At 55.6% G+C, this 24687-nt stretch overlaps 1 protein-coding gene across 1 annotated transcript in view; it reads right to left on the bottom strand.

The window, feature by feature from the left end:
* The window catches only part of LOC116763986 (kelch-like protein 29), a 70233-nt gene that overhangs the window by 17357 nt on the left and 28189 nt on the right, over positions 1–24687 (bottom strand). The window contains exon 4 of the mRNA XM_032652228.1: positions 6971–7109. Coding sequence (XP_032508119.1) covers positions 6971–7109 — 139 coding nt within the window. The remainder of the gene's footprint in view (positions 1–6970; positions 7110–24687) is intronic.

Raw genomic sequence — 24687 nt, 5'->3', positions numbered from 1 at the left:
TGGCCAGCCCTCCAGCCTCCCCACGCGTCCTCAGCACAAAATCAGTGAAGAGCTGAGGTGGGACTTTAGGATGTGCACACACACGTGCACACGCACGCACTGAAATGTGTGTGACACGTGACCCCGAGAACCAAGGACCAACCCTGTGAGGAGGGGTGTTGGGTAGATGGAAGGCCAGCGGAGCCCCCGGCCCTGAGTTATACGTCTGATGGGACCTGCGTGGCTGCACTTGTGGGGAGATGTTGTCTTGCCCAGAATCTGAGCCAGGGAGAGGGTCCTGGGGACAAGGTGATGCTCGCATGGCTAGGAGCCAAGGGGTTGCTTGGGGAGGCTCACGGGATGTCAACCATTGCAGGTTCTGTCCAGGGTTGAAGAGGACCGCTGTTCCTGTGATGCTCAGCTGAGGCTCTGCTCCTCCAGACCCCCCACTTCCCATGGGGGCAACCTGTGGAGAGGAGGGGGCCGCTGGGCAACCTGTGGGGAGTGGCTGGAGGCCCCTGGGGCCAGATGCCAGACACTGTGAGCTGACTGACTATTCCTCTCGGAATGAGGAACTCTTGGGGACGGGATGGAGACTTTGTCACATGACTGAGTTCAAGATCTGGAGGAAGAGAGGCCCCTGACAGTGAGGCCTCGTGCAGCTCCCCTGCACGGGCATGTTTATGGTCCACACAGGCATTCTTGTGTGGCTGGACAGCTGTGGGGGCAGAGGTAGGCCAGTGGCCACTCTCCAGCCCTGACCATCAGACTGTCTTGGGACGGGACCTCTGTGCTCCTTAGACCTCTTCCCTCTGAGCAAGGACCCCCTGGGAGGTATCGCCCTTGATGGGTGGCCCTGGTCACCAGTGGGGAGTTGTGTCCTCCCCAGATAACCATTCTGTCCCTCTCCTGAGCTGGCTCTGGGGGTCTGAGCATCCCATTTCTCTCAGCCCCATGGAGTATCTGGGGAGCTGCTGGGCAATCGGGGTCATGATATGACCTTGGAGAAGGGGGAGCAGGGCAGGATCGGGCAGCCTTAGCCTTATCAGGGTGGGGCTATGGACCCGACAATTGGGGGTCGGAGCATGGGAGTGAGGGTCAGGCTGGAGCTGCCCAGTCCACACAGGGCCTCCAGGTTCTATCAGAAAACTAAAACTTCCTGGGGTCACCTTCTCCCAAGATGGGGTGTGTCCCTAAGGTGTGGGACACAGCCTCTGCTTGGCAGGCCTAAGTCTGTGGATGTGCTGGGAATGCCTCAGCCCCAATATTAGGATGTTTGCGACCCCACCATTAACAATTCACTCACGTGGGATAAGAACTGCCTTCTCCAGAATTCAGGACAGAGTGCCTCATCTACCCCTCACACACCTCAGTGATCAGATGCTTTCATTTTGCAAGCTGGACCTGGAACTGTTGGGGCAGTGGTGGGTGGGGACAGTCACGGAGCAGGGATGAACGTGGATGGTACCCTGCTCTGCTCAGGAGGGTGACCTCACCCTCCTGACGTGATGCCCACCCTGCCCCACGGAGAGGCACTCAAGTGTGTCATCAGCTCCAGGGCACAAACACAAGCACACACCAGACTCATTGGCTCTGAGGACTTTCCTGGCAATAAGTCTGGCTCATGTCATTCTGCCAGCATTAGGGATGTGTGACTATCTGCTCTTCTAGTCACACTGCTCTATTCTCCCAGAAAAGGGGGCAGACTGCCACCCACAAATGCCCAGCGTCTCAGGGAAGGAGGGCAAATGCATATGGCTTGACTACTGCGTTAACGTCTGTTGGGCTCCCCTACAACCCGGGTCTGTGCCACTCAATTAGAGAGATCCTTTTAGCTTCCTCTGGAGAGGGAGCTGGAGCGGGAAGCCCAGAGTCTACACGTGGGGCTTGTGAAAATCAACCTGCACAAAATCAGTTTGTCCATCTGTTTTCATTTACTATGAAAAGAGGATATAGTTCAAACACATCGGTGGCTCCAACAGGCTTAGCGAGATGAGGGTTTCCGCTGGAAGGTAGAATGCCAGGTCTCTGTCCCATCTGGTGGGATGGGGGCAGTGCTCCTCTGGGGCTGGACATTTCCTCCCACACTCTCGGAAGGGAGGGCAGTGTCCCTGCTGTCTCTAAAGAACAGTCCTGTCCCCTCTGATAGGGCCTGCAGCCCACCCAGCCAGTGAGGGCAGCCAGTGCCCCTGGTGGCACCAAGCATCCCCCAGAGCTCCTTGGCTCCTGGGGGACAAGTGAAGGGACTTCTCCTCTATGATCCCAAAGAGAAAGTCCAGGGCAGACCTAGGTCCTGCTTGCTGGGGTTGAGAAGTGACTCTTGTGACTTGGGGGCTGCATCCCCAGGACCCCACTAGGTCTAGTCTGCTCAAACCTATCCTCCTTTCCTGAAACCTGGAAGGAGGCTCAGCCCACAGTCTTCTCCTCCACTCAGTCCTCCTGGGGTTCCCCCTCCAGCAGGGATGCAGGTGAGGCCTGGTTGTTACGCAGCACTAGCCTTCACATTATCCAAAGACAGAGCTGCAGCTCCTTTTCCTGCCGGGTTTTCACCTGGTTCATAGGGACTCAGATGGGGCAACAGATGGATGATGGGGCAGCCCAGTTGTCTCGGCCTGGGCTTTGCTTTGAGCTTCCCCATGGCCTCGTGCGCTCTTCTCCTGGCCTCTTCGAGCCCCTTCCAGCCCTCACTCCAGGGGACCCGGCCCCTCCTGGGTGTGAGGGAGAGGTCCTGCCACTTAGGTACCTGTCTCGGGGGGGATTGTGTCTTCTCTTGGGCAGATCCTGTGGCCAGTTTACAAGTGTTTCTAATAGATACACATGCGTGCACGAGTACACACACACACTCTGCGTCCCTTTTCCTTGCATATCTGTCTACACGGTCAACACTGAGATTTTATTTCCCTTCCTTACAAACTTTGTGCACAAACAAAAAGTGCAGTTTTGTTCTTCCTTGGGCTAGCAAATGGATGATGGTAAGAGCATGAGCTTTGGAGTCAGACCTCAGTTCAAATCCCAGATCTACTGTTTACCTAAAATTCTCCTGCCTCCATCCCTTTACCTGTAGAATGGGGGTACTAATGGCACCTGCCCCTCAGGGTCAGTGGGAGGGTTTGCAGGATGACATTAGACATCTCAGCAAGGCTCCCTGTGGGCTGGGTCTTGCCCTTGTCAGAGGAAGAAGACTAGAGTTTGAAACTAAATAAGGGAAGACAAAGGGCAAGAAGCTGTTGCAGCCTCGGCAAAAGTATGAGCACAGGTGAAGGAGGAACAGGTGGACACAGTGGAGGTCGGCCCGGAGCCTGGAGAATGGGGCTCTGGGCAGGAAGTCTGCACGGCCACGGGGCTTGGTGGGGTGGGGGGGCTGATGGGGGGCTGATGGGCCGAAGGGGAATCAGAGGCTGGTCCAGAGGGCACTCTGAGACCTGGCTCTCCCACTCAAGGTCCAAGTGTCACCTTTATGAATTGCAAGTCTGACCATGACACCCCAGGCTTAAAACAGAGCCCCATGACCCGGCTCCCCCCTCCCACGCCGCCTCTTTCCCTCCGTCTTCACCTCGCACTTGGCGTTGCAGGGACACCGGGTCACTCGCGCTGCCTTCACCCCCTGCTGTCCTGAGGCCCTGCCCTCACCTGCCTGGCCAATTCCCCTCTGGGTTCAAAACCCAAGCCAGATGCCACCTCTTCCCAGGGACTGTCCCCGAATGCTCCTCCCCCTGTGGAGTCAGGCACTCGGCCTGGGAGCTCCAAACCTCCACTGCCACCCTCATCCTGCTCTCCCAGCCACACTTCTTTACACCTTCTCCCCCCCACAGACCGTGGGCCCCTCGAGGGCAGAGACCCACCCCATCCAGTGATTCTCACAAGACCTGTACCTGGGAGGGGCTCCTGCTTGTTTGCTGGGCGAAGAGTAGGGAATGACTGGGCTCCCTATGTCTGGCCTGTGGCTCCAGGTGAGGGCATCCACACTGGGGCTGGGGCTGGTGCTGGGACAGGGTCCTCAATGGGGCCAAAGCGGTGAATGTATCACCCGCCCCAGGCTAGAGGTGGGAGGGAGTCCAGTCCGAGCCTCGAGGCCTGGGGGTTCCAGGATGGCAGAGGTTGGGCCCCCCACCTCTGCCAGTGCTCACCTAGGCCCTCACGAAGGTAAGGACCAGCGTGTCGTGTCCCACAGATCGTCCCCACACCCTCTGCCTGTGTTAGTGCAGCTGCCTGAGGGGGAAGACCCTGCCTGGGGCTCGGCGGGCAGGGCCCCGTCTCCCCTGCTGGGCCATTTGGGCCACTGCACGTTAAGTCTCCAGGGTCACAGGTTTGGAGGCTCCACAGTCTCGAGGAGACTGAAATGATGTGCAACATCAGCTGGTCCCCGATCACTAAGAATGTGAAATTCTTGAGGATTTTCCATGGCCGGAAGGGAAATCACCTTCCGGAAGAGAGTCTGCTTTCCTCCCCATGGAAGGAATCTGTTTGCAGCTATCGGCAGAGATGGTGACGTGTGCTCGTGGTTAGGACGAGAGGAGTCAAATTTAAATTGGCTGCAAATTAAGCTTGTGATTTTGAACTGAAGGGGCACCTTGGGGCTCTGCTGTGGCCACCTCTCCCGCTGAGTGACCCTCCTGTACGCTGAAGAAACAGCCCTGTCTCCGCAGACCTCAGACCTCTCTGGGCTCAGATCCATCCGTCTGGCTGCCTACCGGGTGTCTCTACTTGGGTATGTTCAGGCTGCTAAAACCCGACATGCCAGACGCTCAATGCATCACCTCCCCCTAGCTCTCCCCTGCCCTTGGTCCATGGACCTGCCTGCCTGTGACTTTGTCCTTCTCATGTCCCCGTGCTTGCACTGGGGAAGCCCTGCCCATCCCCTCACTGTCACCCTGGGACGTCAGAGCAGGACGGAAACCTGGACATCATTTGAACCAACCTCCTCTATTACAGATGAGAAAACCCGAGGCCTGAGGGAGAGGACGTGACTTGCCTGGGGTCATAGGATGAGTGGCAGAGTCAGATGCAGAACCCAGGTCTCCCAGCTCCCAAGAGGCTGCCCTCTCTCCTCCGGCGACTGCCTCTCAGCCCCTGCACCCATCTTTTCCCATTAGGGTTACTGAGGCACATCTTGCAGTTCTCCTGCCTGAAGGTGGGCATCCCCACTCCACTTACCCTGACGGCTTCCACACCCTCAGACTGAGCCCGGGGCCCTAGCCTGGAGGTCAGGGCCTGTCTGCCCATCCCAACCTAGCTCAACCTATCTCTGAGAAGGCCATCTCCCCATCCCCACTGCTCATGACTGTCTCTGTCCTTAAATTTTTATTCCAGGCAACTCATTCCTTGCCTGGAATATTCTAAAACATTCCAGAATATTCCTTGCATTCCAGAACATTCCCCACAACCCATCCTTTGCCTGGAATGTTCTTCCTCCTTTTTGGTCTGTCCAAGAAGCGTTCACTACTTTGGGTTCCCAGCTAGTGGTATCTCTTCTCTGTTGTGTGCAAGGTTTTGGTTTACATGTTAGGTCTCTGAAGACAGTCAAAGAGCTCCTGTGCTCCCTTGCCCACATCTTTCTAGCCCAGGGCTGGGCCATCGCTCAGTACCAACCTGTCCCTGCATCCTGCCACCTCTGTGCTCTCCAACTGATCTGGATCAGGGACCAAGGCCTAAGATGCCACATCTGCAATCCAGTGGCCAGTTGCTGGTCACCGTCGGTTGAGAACTTGCCAAGAGTGGCAGCACAAAGCCCTCCCTTGGCCTGAAGAGGCCACTGGCCGTGCCCCTTCACCCCAGAGCTCATGCCCCTGACCCCTGTGCTTGGACAGAGAGAACCCAAGCACTGGGGGTGGGAGACCCGAGCTGTCCATGAGACTGGAAGTCACAAAGAGCCTGCCCCTTCCTGTGTGGCTGGGGCCAGCGCGGCTCGGCGGGGCTCGCACGCCGGGCAGCTCAGCTCTAAGTGAAAGGACACAACAGATTGGAAAGGAGATGCCAGCCAGTGTGCCATCCTGAAACAAAACACAGTCACTCTGGGGTTAGTTGGCAAGTCCAAACACAGCATTGGGAAGCAAGCAGAGGTCCTGTCCTCCCACTCTGAGCACAGTCCCGGCTCAGCGTCTGCCCCGGAGAGGCTGCAAGGCAAAATGAGCAGCGGCATTAATCTGCTGATGGGTGAGAGAAACAGGAGCGTTACCCTGGGCCGGCCCCCTCGGCTGCTCTCCCTCACTAAGGCGCTAGAAGGTGGCCCCTAACGTCTTTGCAAGGGTATGAAGCAGACAAATTAAAAAATCAACATAATGGAAAAAAAAAAAAAAGATGCTCATGCACCATTAAGACTCATTCAGGTAGAGATAGCCAGGGCAGAGGGCAGAAGGGGAGGGGAGCGAAGGCTGAGAGAGACCGTGTTTAGGACACACCTGGTCTGTGCTCAGATAGCGCTGGTTTTAGGCTCCGAGTACAAGTATCAAGACATGCAGCGTGAATGAGGCTTTAGCTACAAGTCAATTCTCCCCGACTCTGGCTGGGGAAAAGCGACCCCTTGGGTGCCTCGTGCTCCTCGGTGGGGGATGGTCTGGTCGAAGTGCTTTCCTGGCGTTAAGTTCACTATCGACAGCAGTGACGATGGTGCTGGGGACACGTGCTGGCCCAGTGGGGGCAGCGTGCAAGTGGTCCCTTAAAGTGGAGTCTGCAGTCCTCCTAATCTCAGGGAGGGCTTGTGAGCCACTGAGAAAGCAGGATCCTCGGGGGGTGGGGCAGGGTGTTGTCGACTGCTGGCAGAGGCCCCTGGAGACCAGCAAAGCTGTATGGGCCGGGCCGGGGACAGTGGCTGCTCTGAGGCTGTGTGTGAGAGGGCACTGGGGTGGGGGGAGGAGGGGGCGGAGGAGAGATGGCTACTGGCTCTGTGACAGGGAGTCACGCTTCAGGAACCTGCAAGAGAGGGGAGGAGAAAAGCGACACAAAAGCGTCCTACAAAGGAACAGACCCGACCACAGCTGGAAGGAAGGCAAACCTTTGAATCAGGTCCTTGAAATACAAGCTGCAGGAAGCTAGAACATTTTGGTGGACTTCAAACTCTCTGCCTTCAACAACAATTTTCAGGTCTGTAAACGCTTTCGCTCTGCGCTGCTGGTTCAATTCCTTCAACATTTCTGCAGAACAGAGAAGACAGACAGGGCCAGGTTCCCATTAAGAGTTTTTTTTTTTTAATTAAAATTTTTTTTCAAGAAGTAGAGAAATAGGAGAATACTTGACACTGTTTCTTGGCAAGACTGGCTCAACACTGACAGTCAAAAGAGGTCACAAACATAATGCGTAAACAAGCAGCAACTGGGAGGGGCTACGTAACCAAAGGAATAACGACTTTCAAAAGCAAAAAAACAAATACAGAAAAACGAAACAAACGAACCCCCCCCCCCAAAAAAAAAAAACCAAACCCAGAAATTGAAAGTCTGGGAGAAAAGATTCCCATACTGACAACCGGAAACAGAGAGAATACATCATCACAAACAACTAAAAACTGTAATTTAACTATGCAACAAGTTCTCCAAATGCCAATGAGTGCTGATGTATTTGATACCAAGTAAAGCGTGGCGTTGTGATGTAAGATGGGCTGGATATGGTTCAAAGGAATAAAAACCACAAAACCTGCAAAAACAGCATCCCTTATGTTAGACACTCACAGCCATGGCTGGGGCGAGCTTCTTGGGGAGGGGCCCCTGAGAAAGGACGGGTGGAGTGGGGGCCTGACGAGCACTTCCCTTTCACACTTCCAGGACAGATGCAGGGATGGGGCGGGTAGGAGGGGAAGCAAGCAAGGGGCAGGGATAGTCTGCACCTCCTCCCACTTCCTGGGTCATCTCAGGAGCCCCACCCTTCACCTGGGTCTTCAGCACAGGGGAGTCTGGCTTGCAGCCCCAGGAAGTCCCAGGAAGTGGCCTCAGGGGACTTCCCACCCTGATACACACCTACCTTTGCCTGGTGGCTTGGCCACCTGGGGCCAGCACAGAGAGTGCCCCAGGTCCATGAGCTCCGAACCTGGGGATGTCAGAAGCTTCTCCCAGACCCACATCAAGGCTCAGAATGGGGAAGGAGGAGAGCCTGACAGCTGCTCTGCTCAGTTTATATAAACTCTTTCACTTGCAAAGTTAAGGCCTTCAGATGAGTAATGCTCCCAACAGCCTCGCCCTGCCGGCCTGTCCCCGCACCCCACGGGCCCATGGACAGAGCCTGCCCTTCGCAGTGCTGGTTGCCAGACATCAGAGGTCCAGATTCTTGGGCCAGAATGACCTAGACTGTTCAGCAGGTGAATGGGAGAGGGTGGTCTGCAGAACTGAGCCCCACCCTCTAAGTCCCCCACCAGCACCTCAAGCCCTCCGCGTGGGTGTTTGCTGCACCCTGGCTGGTGTTCCGGAATTACCCTCCAGTGTGCCCTGCTCCAGCCTGACCAGTCATCTCTGTCCTCTTGGGCCAGCATTGGGTGCCTGCCAAGATGCCCTGCTGAGCCCAGCTCCTCCCCTGACACTGTGACTGTGGACAAGCCCTGGTACTTCCTGAGCCTCTGTTTCTATGTGTGTAAAATGGGGATGGAGGCTCCCATTCTATTCCCAGAGCTGGGTGAAGATCAGATGTTCAGGCCTGGGGATGGCCAAGGGCTTGTGGGCTTTGAGGTCAGCCAGGCCCTTCTTTGAGAGGACATACTGGGCTTCAGCTCTGCTGAAGACCAGGGAAGATGGTGGGAAGGGTGGGCCCTGGAGCACACCCCACATGGGGGACTGAGGTGGTCGGGTAATGCTGAATCACTGTCCCCACCAACCCCACATCAGGCTGAGCTGGAGTCGCTGCAGGGCACATGCAGGGGTATGTGTCCTGCAGGGGCATTGGCTGGGGTCTCTAAAGGCTTCCCGTGGAGCCTTGGAGCAAGGGAAACCAGCAGGACCCAAAGCAACAGCCGAGGGCGTGGAGGGCACCTGTGGGGTAGATACGGGGGAAGAGACTCAAGGGCTGGGGGAGAGACAGAGATGTGATGGGTGGACAGGAGGGGTCAGATCCCAAGAGCCCTGTGAGGGGGCTCGAGCTTAATGCTATGGCACCAGGGAGTCAGCAGGGATTCTGTGCAGAGGGGTGACAAGGGTAGACTCCAGCAGCTATGGCAGAGGCAGAATGGGGGGCAGGAAAGCACCCTGTGGAGAGCTGGGCCTCAGAGCCAGGCCTGAGGGAGAACCTGAACTCTGCCTCCTATCAGTTGTGTGACCTTGGGAAAGTTACGCAGCATCCCCAAAGCCTCAGTTTCCCGCTCTGGTGGAGGTTAAAGGAGCTAGCCCGCGGTAAGCTGTGAGCCGTGGGCCCGGCACATAGTAAACACTCAACGGTGGTAATTTTCATGTTTTTGTTGATGGTGGTGATCACTCTGCAATCCAAGTGAGAAGTGACAAAGGCCTGCACTACAGCGGTGACAGAGGGACAGTGAAAGACAAGTATTTAGGCTGTGGATGCCACGGCCATCCATCCTGGAGGGACCATGGCGGGTGGGGGGGTGTGAGAACCATGTCTGGATTTCTGGGGGGGACATCGGGAAGGGAGGGGGTGATGAGTTGAGTTGTGGGCCTAGGGTTAGGGCCGTGGGATGCCCGGGGAGAGGTGGCAGTGGGGACGTGTAGCACATTGCCGGGGTGGATCCCACACAGGAAGGGCCTACAGGGCCAGGCTGGGTTAAGGCTGAACTGCTGCACTCACACATCAGCTCCAAAAAGAGCCACCAACTGAATTCATTCCCAAACCATGAGCCAGATGGATGATGTCATGTTTTTGAGTGAAATCCCTTGGGGGGGAAAAGAGTTCTTGGCTGGAATTCCTGATTCTTGTTCCAGCTTTGCCACTAATTGGCTGGGTGACCCTGGGCAACTTGCTCCAGCTTTTGGTGCTCAATTCCCTCAAGCACCCACGGGCACCTGCTCTGGTGGCCCCAGTTGTCACGCTGCACTGAGGGATGGATGCAGCCCCACATGCCTCCTGAGTTAACCGTGCTCAGGGGACCGGGAGAACACAGCGCTACACAGAACGCCACTCCTTCTGGGCCCAGAGCATTCTGATTGCTTTGGAAGATTTTATTTCAAACCAAGGTTCCAGCAACGATTACATCTGCAGCCCCAGACCCAGCCTCAACGCCTGCTGCCTTGGGAACCCCGGGCCGGATCTGAGAGGTGGTGCTTGGAGATCCAGGTCATCATAACCGTAGGCTCTTTCTACTCTCATTTTGTGGAAATCTGGATTTAATAGCTGGGCAAGATTACTCAGTTTCAGAAGAATTTTTCAGTTTATGAAAGGGCTCACCAGGGGATTCCTTTTCACAGCAGGGCCCCAAGTACATTCAAAGTATTGATCAGCTGGTACGTGCTTACTGTTGCCCCGAGTGCCCAGCTGGAGAGCTGGCATTTCGGAACATTACGACGGAGGATCCACGGGAGGAAACCAGTATTGGCTCCGGGCCCAAACTGCCCTCCTGCCCGCCCCATATTGGCAAGGACAACTCCTTAATGTCTGAGGGGCTTGGAGGCCTGGGGGTTCCTGGGGAAGCCTTTGGACAAGCCATGCCGGTGCCCAGGTTGGACAGTCTGCAGGCCTCAGGGCAGAGCCTGGCAGGGGCTGCGTCCTCAGAGTTGACTCCAGCCGCACGCATCCCAGTGCCCTGCAGAATTTGGTTGCCTTGGGCTTGTGAAGGAGAAGTCTTGACCTCAAGGTCCCTCCCTGTTGGCTGGCATCAGGGAATTGTTTTCTGGTCTTCCCTGCTTTGAGTGGGACCCCACACCCTTGCCTTGCCCACCCAAGTAGCTGCCCTGTGCCTTTTGCCTTGCCCCTCCTTGGGGAACTCCCCTGACTCAGACCATCTGGCAGAAAGCTCACACCCACCAGTTTACTAGGCTTCCCCCTGACCCTCCCCACCCAGTCCTGCCTCTTTTACCACCTAGAAATCTCTGCATCGATTCTCCACCAGCGCCGCCATCCCTCACCTGAGTCATTGCAGCAGCCTCTAAGGCCGTCTCCCTGTTTCTGGCCTGTTTCCCTCCAAGCTCTCTCCATACATCAGCCTGACCATCAACCTCTGCATTTTTTTTTAATATTTATTTATCTGGCTGCGCCTGGTCTTAGTTGTGGCATGTGGGATTTAGCTCCCTGACCAGGGATCGAACCCGGACCCCCTGCACTGGGAGCACAGAGTCTTAACCACTGGACCACCAGGGAAGTTCCCATCAGCCCCCGCTTAAATAAACTTTGCAAGGCTGGGTAGTGGGAACAAGGCCCTCTGTGATGCCTCCCCCAACAATGCCCAGCCCCTCCCCCTCCCCGGTGGGCCCTTCACTCCCCAATGAAGCCTCACTGCACCCCAGGCATGTCCCCCTCCATCCTTCACTCATCTCTCTGCCCCTCTGCCCAGATCTTTCTTCCTCCCTGCTTCTTCTGGCTAATTACCATTTTATCTTGCAACACCAGTTAAAGTATTATTTTGTCCCAGGCCTCTTTGCCTCTTTCCCCTATTCCTGCCAGATCCCCTTGCCCTCCGCCCACCTCGGCATCCTGTGCTTACTTATTTAGAGCATACTATGTAATTATTTATTTATATGGATGTCTCCTGCGCTAGATCGTGTTTTTTTTTTTTTTATTTTTATCTTCAACAATTAGCACAGGTCCTGGAGTATATGTGTATAGTTACGGTAAATTGCAAAAATCCTTTGCAGCCCCTCCCACCATCAAAGGGTGGAGTTATTTGCCCCACCCTTTGGATCTTGACTGGCCTTGTGACTTGTTTTGGACCCTAAAACATGGTTGAAAGGACACTGAGTCTGAGCCACAGCCTCAAGAAGCTTTACTTGCTTTTGCTCATTTTCTCGGGACCCCTGACACCACCACCATATAATCATGCCTGTTGGAGGATGAGAGACAACGTGGAGCAGAGGTGAGCCCTCACAGATGAGCTGCTTACACCAGCCAGACCCCCACCAATATCGGCTGAGCCTGACCCAGATCAGCTGAGCCCAACCCAAACTGCATCATCTAAATAAGTGGTTGTTGATTTAAGCCACTAAACCTTAGAACTGTTTGTTATGCTGCAAAAGCTAACTGCTATCAAAGGCATGAACAGGTGATGAACTCAAGTGCTCAGAGAACTTCCTCTGTGTCATTCTCTCCCTCGCTGGTGCAGTTTGAAGTTAATTCTTTTTGTTGTTGTTGTAAAATTACCATCCTAACCATTTTTAAGTTCCGTAGTGTTAAATACATTTACACTGCTGTGCAATCAATCTCTAGAACTCTTCGTCTTGCAAAATTGAAACTCCGTACCCATTAAAGAACAACTTCCCATTCCCCTCTTTCCCCACCACCTGGCAATGACCATTCTACTTTCTGTCTCTAAACTCGACTACCCTAGGCAACCCATATAAGTGGAATCACACAGTATTTGTCTTTTTGTGACTGCCTTATTTCACTTAGCATAATGTCCTCAGGGTTCATCCATGTTGTAGCATATGTGAAAATTTCCATCCTTTTAAAAGCTGAATACTATTCCATTGTATGTATTGATCACATTTTGCGTATCGATTCATTTGTCAGTGGGCACCTGGGTTGCTTCCCCCTTTGAGCTCTTGTGACGAGTGCTGCTATGAGGCTAATTCTTAACCCCACACGGACATCTCTAAACACCCTGTCCCAAACTCCATTATATGTGGTTAGGGTAAACCCGCTCTGTGGATCCAGCAGCAAGTGGCATCAGAGGGAAAGGAGACACTAGCAAGGGTCTGCCCGGGGCTGGATGCTTTGCTTAGAGGACAGTGAGGCCGCAAACAGAACCAACACTGGAGATGAAGTTGCAGCCCAACTTCTGCATATTTTTCACCAAACGACACAAGTTATTTGTCAGAGACTAATGGGCTCGTTCCAGCTGGACTAGAAGGGCTGTCTGAGGTGGTAATAAAGAGGAAGAGATGTCAAACATTAAAAGGCAACGAATTTCAGTGGCTTTGCAGCCGAGTCCATTAAATCAGAGCCCCGAGAAAGATTGTGCGGCCAAATAATTTTTTTCAGAGCTCAAGTAAGAACCCAGCTCGGTGATAAATGCACCTGACTCCACTGGTATTTATGACACCTATTTGATAAAGGACCTGAAAAAATTATAAACTCAGAGCAGTTGTGAAATATACTGAGAGAGCACAGCGAAGACTCTCATGCACACCCAGAGGATAATTCACTCGGGACCAGGAGCCTGACATGTGCCGACACTGTGGGGACAAATGATGGCTTTACCCAAACAGAGCCTCCTGCTGCTTCTGCCATAGCCGGTCAGGGAGCGGCTGGGCTGCCAAGCTGGATGCTGCCCTTCCTCCTTTTCCCTCTCCCACCCATCAGATATACACACCACCCCTTTCTCCGCTTCCAAAGAAGTACTGGGCTCAGAATCAGCCTGGAGAGCCAGCTGGGCTCCAGCTTCCTCGTAAGATGGAATAAAACCCCCCGTGGGCTGCACGACCAGCCTGAGTCGGAGGGATGGGCCTTCTACGGGGAAGTCACCCAGTCCCAGTCCCACCAATGTGCGGGCAAACCCTCCCAGGAAACGGGGTTCTCTAGAGCAGGGAAGCGTGAAAGACTCAGGCTTCCTGCCTGACTTAACATTTTAGTAAGGAGAACTTCTGGTTGTCCTGCTGTCCGAATGGAAATTTCTGCCATCTCTCTGAAAGGGAACAAAAGCCCTCAGAACAGTTGCCACCTCTCACCAGCCTGGCTTTTCCATGTCGTCCAATGCTGGGTGACAGACCTATTTCTCAAGCACCAAAGGTCCTTTCTCCTCCTACAGTTCCCGCCCCAGGGCTGCCTACCAGCGGGTGCTCACTGAGCATTTGCTCGGCAGAATGAAGTTTACATTTCAGTTGGGACATTCTTATGCCCTCCAAGATGATATAAAAATCATTAAAATTTTTCCCCTTCAGTTGTTTTGAAACCCACCTAACACTAACAGAAACATCCCCCTCTCTTCCTCTGTCTCTTAGAGTCAAGGACTGACCAGCTGCCAGCCTGGGCATGGGGGCAGCATGACCCAGAGCCCTAGATCAAGCCACAGAATCACCATGACTGCCTCATCTACAGGCCCACCCCGGCAAGGAATGCCTGATCCCTCATTCCTAAACTCCTACCCAGTGGCTCCCAGAGCCTGTTTGTAACCTCTGTTTATAGCTTCACTTCTATTCATGTCCCCACACACCCCTCAGCCCTTTCTCTAAGTTCATGCCTGCTGTATCCTGTTCCTTCACTTTGGTTGTTTCTCTCTGCCCCTTGGGCCAACTTTCCCCCAACACTTGTTTCTTAGGGTCTCATCGTCCCCTAAGCCTCAGCTTAAATTCCATCCTATAAGAATTCTTACCGAGTTCCTGGATCACAGACCTCTCCTGTGGTCCCACGAGACTTTGCTGGTGTCTCAATTGCAGTAGAGGTCCCTGGCTGCCTAATTTCAGAGGAATGTCTATCTGTCTGTCTCCTTTCTAGGCTGTGATCTCCTGGAGGGCTTGCTTCTCTGCCCCCCCCCCCCGCCCCCCTCCCCACTGGACACCAGACACCATGTTTTTCACAAAAATTCCTTTCTGATTGGAATTCAGGGTGTGTTACAGACCAGATGCAGACATGGTCTGGGTGGTAAGAATAACTTCCCCAAAACATGATCCAAAAGAACCATTTGAAATGTCACACTTGTGTGGAATCAGACGGAAAGAATGCAAAAATCAAGCCCCTTTTAACTTCAGGAGACACCAGTGTTAATAATAACGATGATGACCCCCCACTTCATATGGCATCTATGGCTGCTAAAGCATGGTTACATTGATTAGATCCTCCTTGGGGAGGGATTTATCTATTCTGTTCAGTGCCAATGGCTTTGAAGAGCCTAAAAAGCCCTCCTGGGAAAGAATGACCACCCCACCAGCTCTGCTGAGCATAGGTGCAGCCTGCAGCCCTCAAGGCAACTCTTCAGAACAGGGGGCTTCACACGCAGTGGTCAGAGAGAGGTGGTCTTCTCAACTTTCCAGGTTCCCAGCTGCCTGGATGGTAAGACCTGCCCACATGTAGGCCAATAACTGGCCACCTTCACTGACAGCTCTTGCCTTGTGACCTTGGGGTAGGAGGCAAAGGGAATGGTATTTTGTTTGGGGAGGGATGGGGGAGGCTGGGGGTGGAGTGTTAGGACCGCAGCACCAGCCTTGAGGAGCCTGGCCACAGAGTGGTCACTGCAGAAGTGGGGGCAGACCTTTGGCTGAGCAGGAAGGTCACTGAGCAAACCCTGAGGCTGTAGTTGGAGGGAAGTGCCTGGTTAGGTCAACACTGGCAGCTGTTCGTCCTTCCTGCCCCAGTAAAGAAGGTTCTGCCTGGCTCCTTTTCCTGCTCTGAGGGTGGAAGCTGAGGGGTTGACGGGAATACTCTGAGCAGGAGAGGGTGAAAATGTCATGGTGGGAAGCGGTCAGAGAGATCTCAGGAAAAGGCCAGGGCTTAGGACGCTTGGGTGAGAAATGAGGTCAAGACCGGTGTGCAGAGAGCTCTGCAAGGAGCTGGGACTCCAGGGTGACACGCTGGAGTGGGGAGGGCTGATGTGCAGTGAATTAAGCATCCAGGTGATTCAGGTCAGGATGCTGAAGGTGGGGCTCACAAGGGTCTGGTGGGAGGCCAAGGCAGATGAGCTGGGAGCAGCCCAGAGGTCAAGGATTTTGGAGGGAAGGTGGCCTCCTTCAGGGGCTAGAACTTGGTTAGAACACCCTCAGGGAGGCGGGTGCCCGCAGGGGCCTTGGTCCTCAGGATCAGGGGAGGATGAGACTGGGTCTGGCAGCAGGGACAGAGTTGAAATTGATGTCTGGGGTTGGGGTGGGGAGCACCCCCCTCCCTCTGTGTTCTCATAATGCTCTGTGCCTCTGTGAACTGTGTTCTGCCTAGAGTATATTTAGAGACACTGTTTTTTCTCCACCAGCGGGTAGATTCTTGGAAGCCGGGGCTGGTTCTTGGCTACAGGGACTAGAGTCAAGAGGCCAGGACAGATAGTTGGGGCCAAGTGAGAGAACAAAGTTCAGCACCTTGGAGAGCTCTAAGTGTCCAGGGGTCAGGGCAGAAAGCAGGGAGGGATTTAGAGAGGTTGGGGTGCCCTGGAGGAGGAGACTAAGTCCACAGCTGAATGAGGCTGAGGCGCGGACATCCCCTTTCAGAGGCAGACTCTGGGAACTTCAGATACCTTGTGTCTGTCCCACTCATTTATCCATCAAATGGGTGTTGTCTCCTGTGTGCTGGTCACTGGGTGGGGTCCCAGGGACACACATGAATGCACATGTTCAGAGACCTGGGGAGCTCACTGTTCAGCGGGGGACACACTAAGTAACTGTGATGCCGGGTGAGAAGTTTTAGTGGGGCGAACATCGGGCAGAGGAGGGGCAGAGGAGGGGGCTGGCTCTGCTCCATGGAGAGCAGGGAGGCTTCCACGGGGCTGGCGATGGTTAAGGGCACACTGGAAAGATAAGTAGGAGCTGAGCAGGTGGGCTGGAGGGGCAAGGTGTGAACCACACGTATGTACATGTGTGTTTGAGTGAGTAGTGTGTATAAGTATGTGGGCAGGAACGTATGGCGTGTGCAGCACGTGATGTGTGTATGAGCATGTATGCACGCATGCATGTATGTGTACAAGCATATGTGTGTGTGAATATGTGTGCTTGAGCATGCAGTGTGAGAGGCAAGCCCATATCAGGCTGTGAAAAAACAAACCCTCCCGAGGTCTTTATCCCACAGGAGACTGGGTGCCACGGGTGAATTTTATGAGAGGGAGCGAGAGAGTCAGTTTTGTCTCCTACACTCAGAAAGGCTGCTCAGAATCAACTGTGAGTGGTCTCACACCCCACACTGGGGCCCACATCCTCGCCCTGCACCCGCCCGCGTCGGCCCCCGCCTTTCGCACACCATCAGGCCTTCCCTTCTTCCCGATGGCCACTCTGCTCTTCCAACCCATTCTGATGCCCTCCTCTGAATTTCCCAGGTACACAGTCAACAAACTGAAGCACATTTGTCAGGTACCTTCAAGGTGCAGGGCACAGGGCTGCGAGCTGGGGTCGGGGGTGGGAGTTGCAGAGGAGCCGGGGCAGTAGATGAGCCAGACCATCCCCATCCTAGGGGAGAGTGAAGCTCAGCGGGGACACAAGGCGCCCGTGGTGAAGAGCCGGATAAGAGCTCCATGGCAGTCAGCGGGGGCGCTGAAGTCCCCCTGAGGAGGGAGAGATGGGTGGCCTGGGGATGACCAGGAAGAGCAGGGGGATGGCTAGCTATGTCACCGTGGAGAGCCAAAGGCACACGAGGAGAGGTATTATTCCTAATTTAGCTCACAGTCTAACACAGGTTTACTGAGGACCTACTATGTACCAGGCCCTGGACTAAGAAGATGAAAGCAGTTTCCATCCTCAAGGAGCTCACAGTCTGATGGGGGAGGTAGACGCTGCAGTGAACACAGGTGAGTTTGGTTGCTTGACGTTGGAACCCCCTTTCTACTGGGGAGAACCCCAAGATGCCTGGGGAACTGGGCCTTGTCCCTGTGGGAGTGGAGTGGAGGCGGCTCCCTGGCAGCTGGCATGTAACCAGGAGACCTGGGCTCAGCTGGTCTGATGCTCGTGCCCTGGACTTGGAGGTTCCAGGGAGGCGTGCACGGCAGGGCCAGCCGGCGATGGTGACCGTGGTGACTGGCGGAGTCAGTGGCTCAGTGGCACTTGAGTACTGGCGGGGGAGATGTTGCCAGTGCAGAGTCCCAAGCAGACAGGTCCTGCTGGGGACCGCTCTGTGCTGCCTCTGTTCCTGACCCATTTCCCAGCCCCACTGCTTAGCCTCAAATAAAGATCTGCCCGGCTGAACTCTGTCAGAGCTGTGGACTGTGGTTGGCGTCCCGGGACAGACATGCATGCACCCATGTTACACTGTGTCGTACGCGGCGTGATGAATGCCCCTTTAGCAGAGCTGCCGAGGGCGTGGGGGGAGCACAGCGTACAAGTGGGTGAGGGGAGGTCTGTCTGTGCAGAGGCCTGGAGCCCCATGACAGGCTGGATAAGCTGTGCTTAGAACCTATAGACTGTAGGCCTGGGAGGGAAATTTATTTATTTATTTATTTATTTATTTATTTATTTTTTTTGTGGTACGCGGGCCTCTCACTGTTGTGGCCTCTCCCATTGCGGAGCACAGGCTCCGGACGCGCAGGCTCAGCAGCCATGGCTCACGGGCCCAGCCTGTCCGCAGCATATGGGATCTTCCCGGACCGGGGCATGAACCCGTGTCCCCTGCATCGGCAGGCGGACTCTCAACCACCGCGCCACCAGGGAAGCCCCTGGGAGGGAAATTTAGAAAAGCTGTCCCAGTTCCCTGGGGCACAGAGGGGTGGGCTGGATGGGGGGCAAATGACTGGAGGTGGTGAGACCCTGCCCCTAGGGGTTGCTGCTATTGGGTAGGTGAGCGGTGAGGGTGAAGCCTGGTCTAGAGCCTGGAGGACGGTGGAGGGGGCTCTGGGGTCTAGGGGGAAGCAGAACCACAGGGCTTTGAGAGTCCATGTAGGGCTGGGACCGAGGGGAGGATTTCTGACCACTGTCGCTGACTTCGGAGCTCCAGGGTCCCCACCTCCGGGTGAGGCCTGGAGCGTGGCATTCGGAAACCAGGTGCCGCGTGCTGCTTCGCTTCCTTCTGCATTGGTGGATGAGCCCCTCAAACGGATGGTCTCCAGGCCTTGCCTCTGGGGCTGCGAGGACAGAGGCCCTCCTCTGAGGCAGAGCCATCAGCCCTTGTGCTGTCCTGGGCTCTGCTACTACCAGTTTACAGCTTTCTGTTTTACCTTTCATTACCTTAGGGGCAAGACGTCAGATTTCTGAGTACAGGTGAGAAGCTGTAGCTGGGACCCGCCAGAGAATTTGAATAAAGAGGTGTCAGTCCTGCATGTACCCCCAGAGAGGTATGAACTCAGAGCTCAACTAAGCAACCGGGGAGCTGACGGCGGCGGCTACCTCATCCTCCAGCACAGCCCAGCCTCCAGCAGAGAAGATGCGACTCCAGGTGCCCAGTCTACAAAATGCACCACCTGGTTTCTTCAACTGGGGCAAACGTGGAGAGGGCTGCCTACCCTCCATTCCTGGCCAGCAGGCAGCCCAGGGCAGCGGAGCCCACAGGGGGCCCTGCTTCCCTCCTTCACTGCCCTGGATTCCCAGAGGGGACTGGGCTCTTTACCTGGACTGGCCACCATGACGGCCCCATCGTCTTTCACCCAGAGGCCCTGCTGACCTGCCTTCCACCAGGCTCCTGGGAAGCCTGGGTGAGACAGCTGTCTTGTGTGGGTGAGCAAAGGGGCTGGGTGGGGGAGAGGCGAGCGAGGGGCCCCAGAGCTTCTGCACCCAACACTGCAGACCCCAGAGGAGGGCATGCTTTGGAAACAGAAGAGCAACAAGCCTAAATTGTCATGGGCTATATTCCGTGGAACCTTGCTGTGTTGGAAGCTTCCTGAAGGGAGTCCCTCAAAGGCTCCGGCCAGCTGGGCTTTGGGACAGTCAGCCCCCTGCCCGAGGAAGGGGCAGGACGGCACAGAGAGGGGGCGGGACGAGGTGCTGGGGAGGATGGGGGACCAGACAGGAGAGAGAGACAAGGAGCGGGGGGGGGGGGGGGGGGGACTCATGGCCCTCCCCGACGGTTCCAGCAAATCAATCAATCGTTTAAAAGGATTTGTGAGAATTAGTGAACCGGAGCTGGGAGTACAATCAGCTCGGTTACCCAGGTAAACAAGGAAGTGAAACGGAGACCCCAGGTGCCACCAGGGCCTGATGGCAGCTCAGAGCTCTGTGAATCACATCGCAGGAAAAGAGGATTCACAGGCCAAGAGGACTTGGGGTGAGGAGGCAGGGCAGGAGCGTGCGTGCGTGTGTTTGGGGGGATGGGGACCCCTCTCTACCGCACTTGTCCCTCTATATTCCTTTCGGAGGGGATGTCTCTCCGTGGCCGTCTGCCCCGGGTCTCCATCCGTGCTCACCCCTCCCGAGGGCCTGGGCAGGGTCAGGTCTGTGGCAACACGTCGCCTCCTGTCATTTCAGGGGAGGTGAAAGCCTAGGCGATATTTCAATTTTCCTATTGCCGATGGTCTTTAATCGCCACCATCATTCCAGGAAAATTAGAAAATTAGCATAAATGAAGAAAGTGGGGCTGTGCCCCCCAGGAGATCAGGGGCCAGCTGCAGGGCCAGAGGGCCAGGTCTGCCTTAGCGTGCCCAGGCCAGCCCCGGTGTCACACCTGAGAGACACCATGGCCACCGGGGAGGAGTCAGCCCCAGCCCTGCCTCCGGTGGGCCCACTCTTGGTGCCCCGTCTACCAGCCAGGTGTCCTGCACTCCTGCCTGTCACACTGGCCGTGGGGTCCTGGGTGCACGCAGCCCGTGGACGAGGCACCCCAGGCCTGGTCCCCGGAAAGGTCTCCGGGTGGGCTCTCTTGACACCCCCTTTGATCCCGCCTCCTGCCTGCAGCTCAGGCTTCTCCCCTGCCAGGCCCTCCCTCTTCGGTATGTGATCTTTGCCTGATGAATTCTGTCTCTGGTTAGACTGTGAGCTCTGGTGCCTTTCATTCCCCACATTCCCAGAGCCCGGTGCAGCCCGGTGCAGCCCGGTGCATTCCCAGAGCCCGGTGCAGGACTGGGTCCCAGGGTGGCTCACACATACTGGGCTCCCAGTGGCGACTTACGCAGCCAAGACCCTGATGCAGGAAGACAGTCCTGTCTGGGCACACGTGCAGGCTGTGCTTCTGGACCTTCTGGGTTGACTTCCCTGACACAGGACCTTTCACACTGTTCTCATGATTTCAGCTGAGCTCTTGGCTTTAACGATACCCCTCTCTGCCTGGTCACTTCCCCAGAGGTATTTAGCCTGACAGTCTATTTTTCTTGAGAAGCTGAACCTATTAGACTCTATAATAAAGCCAGAGTACTGTTTTCACAAACTCTCATTGGAAGTAATTACCCAAGAGAAGCCGTCCTGCGCAGACAGGGCCGGGCCTGTGTCTCAGCTGCAGTCCTGGGTTCTGGTGTACCTCTGCTCCGGGCGGGCTGGACACAGGGGGTGGGCACCCTGGGCACCTGCCACTGTGCTCAGAGGCTGACTGAAGGTGGGCATGAGGGGTGGCTCCACCCCCTGCATGGCACATAGGCTAAGAAGCCCAGCCTAGCCCAGTCTCCTGCATGGGCCGTGTCCAGCAGGAATCAACCTACAGGAATGGAGTGTCTCTGTGTGCAGGTGGGGAGGAAACCAAGGCGACCCTGCTGTCCCACTTTCTGCCCTTGAGAGCCTTCTTGGCACGAGGTGCAACTGTACACTCACTGGGGGGTTGATGGCAGTGACGGGTAGTGAAGGGCGTGGTATGGACTTGAAGGGGCAGCTCCCAGCTGCTGTTTGGACAGGCTGCTCCCTTCCCTTCATCGGGTCCTCTTCCTCTGCAGGACCCGTCTACCCATCCCGCGAGACCAGGTTCAGATGCCGCCTTCTGTCCCACCACACTGGGCTCACAACAGAGCCAAGGTTAGTTTTTCATCTCTCAAGCCCTTGGACTGTGGGTGCCCACAGATGGGACCCCCGTGGGGGGACTGGGAGGGGCGGGGAGGGTGTTTGCTGATGGAGTGAATGGCTTTGACCAAAAGGGAAAGAAAGCAGAGTCCTGCGGGATTCGAGGGTTTGAGACCTTGCAGCCTGGCCACGTGGAGGGCTCCTGACCAGCTGGGTCTGCAGTTCCCAGGGATGACACAGAACCTGATGGAGAATCCTCCTAGGCTCCAGCAGTAGCTTCCCGTTCGGGCCCAGGGCTGGGGAAGGTGATGCTGGTCCTGACCTGGGAGTTGTCTCTGCTACCTGTGGGCCTGGAGCTTCTACAGCTCTCCTGTGGGGGTCTGGGCTGGCTCCTTCTTGGGGTGAACTTTACCTTGGGTGGGTGGAGGTGATGGGGAATCCATGGGGTAGGAGGGTCTGGGGTAGGAGGGTCTTGGGTGGGTGGAGGTGATGGGGAATCCATGGGGTAGGAGGGTCTACAACCCCGGGCCCAGGGAGAAGCATCCAGGCCCTGGGGCAGGCTGGAAAGAAGGCTCTCCCCAGCACAGCTGACCTGGACTTGGGCGGGTCTGCAAATCAAGCTGTAGAGCTCCCCGAGGCCTTGGGAATGACTGCATGTGTCCTAGCAAAGGTGGATCCAGGGCTGGCTGGAGTGGGCTGGCTGCCCTCAGAAGCTGCTCCCTCAGCTCCCATCTTCTCCCCTCTACGTCCTGGAGGTTTTGAAACCAGCACTTCTCTCCTTCCTCAGGCTCTGCGGGCCAAGGTATGGCTGCGCCTGTCCGCCGTTAGGAGGATCTGTGTTGTCTACCCTGAGCATCTCTCTTAACGGGGTGCGTCTGCACAGACAGGAGCTTTCTGCTTCTCTGGCAGCTGCTGCGGAGGAGAACGTAATCGATTTTGATCCCTGCTCCGAAAAGCTCCCACTGCTAAGAAAAGCTCTCAAAAGCAGAGCCTGGATCTGACTAGCCTCTGTACCCCAGTGCCTGGCATAGCTTCTGGCTCCAAACAGGTTTCAGGTAAGGTCTGAATAAGTGATTGAGGGAATGAATGAATAGTTGCTGGATCAGACAAGGTGTCACGGAATAGGATGCACTGAGCTGGGTCTTGAATGGATAGGATTTGAGCCAACAAATCCTGAGTCCTTCCATGGAGGAAGTGTGGCCCCCAGAGTGCACGGCACAAGCAAAGGCACAGAAGCAGGAAAGCCCATGGAGGGACCACAGACTCTACGGAGTGTGGAGCAGTGGGCTGGTGGGCAGGCAGAGCGATGGCATCAAGCAGGGAGAGCGAGAAGCCGCAGAACCCTGGGAACAACCGCGCCGAGTACGGTAGGCATTTCCATATCTCCAGCATCTTTCTTCCCCTGGCAGCACCCACCAGGGAAAGAAAACCCTGCAATCCCCAGCACTTGGCTCTCTCCCAGCCTGGAGAGAGGGCGGAGGGAGGCGAGCAGGGCCACGCGGGCACGCTCTCGAGCGCACTCTCTCCCTTGCCAGCACCCACTCCCCAGGCATCTGAGCAGTGACGGACCATCTGCCTGGAAGTCGTCTAGAAGAAGAAAGGACCGTGCACGTCAGCCAGAACAGACCCAGGCCCACCCTGGAGCACTCGCTATTCCTAGGGGTGGATGGGAGGCCCAGGCGGTCCAGGGTGACTTGGGTGGCAGGGCCAGAAGGAGCGGGCAGGTCTCCAGGTGCTCTGGTTCTGCATGGTGACACTGCACAGAGATGGTGATGATGATGAAGGGCATGGCGACCTTTCACTGAGAGCCCGTGTGTGCTGAGATGGCCATTCACGCACGTCGCTGCTCTTAAGTTTCGAGTGTCTTTTACATATGAGGGAGGCGAGGTGAGGTGCCCGGTGTCTCCCGCTGGAAGCTGAGGCGGGTTTGATCTGACAGGAGCCTGCCCTGCCTAAGGCATCAGTTCTCAGCCTTGGCCTGTGCATCGAAGAACTCATCTGGAAGCTTCAAAAAACAAATACTGATGCCTGGGCCCCACAACCCACGGTGGGTTGGGGGTGATCTAGGCACCAGGATTTTTAAAAAGCTCCCCAGGAAATTTTAATGTGTAGCAAAGTTGAAAACTTCTGGTCTCCTGCCCCAGCACTGTTGTTTCTGCTTTTTTGTTCTCATTACTGAAATCTCCAGAGCTCAACGAAATTTAGTGAAAAAAATAAAATAAAAATAAGGAACGACAGTTCGAAGAGCCAGGAATTTATGCAAATGAATGCAAATAAACACACACACTTCCATATATATGTTTATGCAAATATTCTTGTGGTCCTTGCAAATCACTCACCCGCCTGCAAGCAGCTGTCTGTGATTTCTTGGTGAGAACCCCGGGCAGGGTGCTCCGGTTAGTGACAGGTTGTAACACGACCTCCCAGAACAGATATCTCTATTAGCAAACTCATCCTAGAAGTCCTCCACTCACAGAGCCCAGCTTTGTGCACCAAAACCCCGTCCCCAACTCGCTCAGCCCTCCGGGCCCACTGAAGGCCACAGACCAGGAGGGCTCAGGAGCAGTTGCCTGGTGGGGACCTCAAGGCCACCAGCGCCGTGGGCAGAGAGAGCGGGGGCCTGATAGCTGCTGGAAGACAGCTCTGATCGCCGAGGGCCGGGCCGGTCTAGGTGGGCTGGTCCGTGGCTGGGCACTCCACTCCGCCCTGTCAGTGGGTGCCCCATGTGTGCTGTCTGCCCAACTGGTCCTACAGCTCATTCGCATAAACCCGGTGGGAGACATTGGACTTCAGAAGACAACTTGCCCGGTCAAGATGAGAGACTGGCACCGTTCCCCCACATCCCCTCAACAAACGCTGACCGTGCCTCCAGCTCTGGTTTGCCACCCCTTCTCCCAGGCCTTGTCAAACAGTTATGGCCTCTGTAACTTCAGTCTCCCTTGTTTTGCTGCCTCAAGGATGAGCCAGTTCTGCCCCCTGCTGGCCTCTGGCTCTGTTCCCTGAGAAGGACTAAGAGGCACTGAAACCTCAGTGCCTCCTTCCTGCAGGCTCAGCACTCGTCAGGGTGTCCTGCCTAAGCTGGGCACACTCCGCCAGTGGCTGCCTGGGGTAGAGGGAGTTCCCCAAGGGGGGTGTGGGATGTGAGCCTGAAGATCCACCA

The sequence above is a fragment of the Phocoena sinus genome, chromosome 13 (assembly GCF_008692025.1).
Source record: "Phocoena sinus isolate mPhoSin1 chromosome 13, mPhoSin1.pri, whole genome shotgun sequence".
Lineage (NCBI taxonomy): Eukaryota > Metazoa > Chordata > Mammalia > Artiodactyla > Phocoenidae > Phocoena > Phocoena sinus.
The sequence above is the reverse complement of the archived record's forward strand: the minus strand, read 5'-3'. Positions and strand labels throughout refer to the sequence as shown.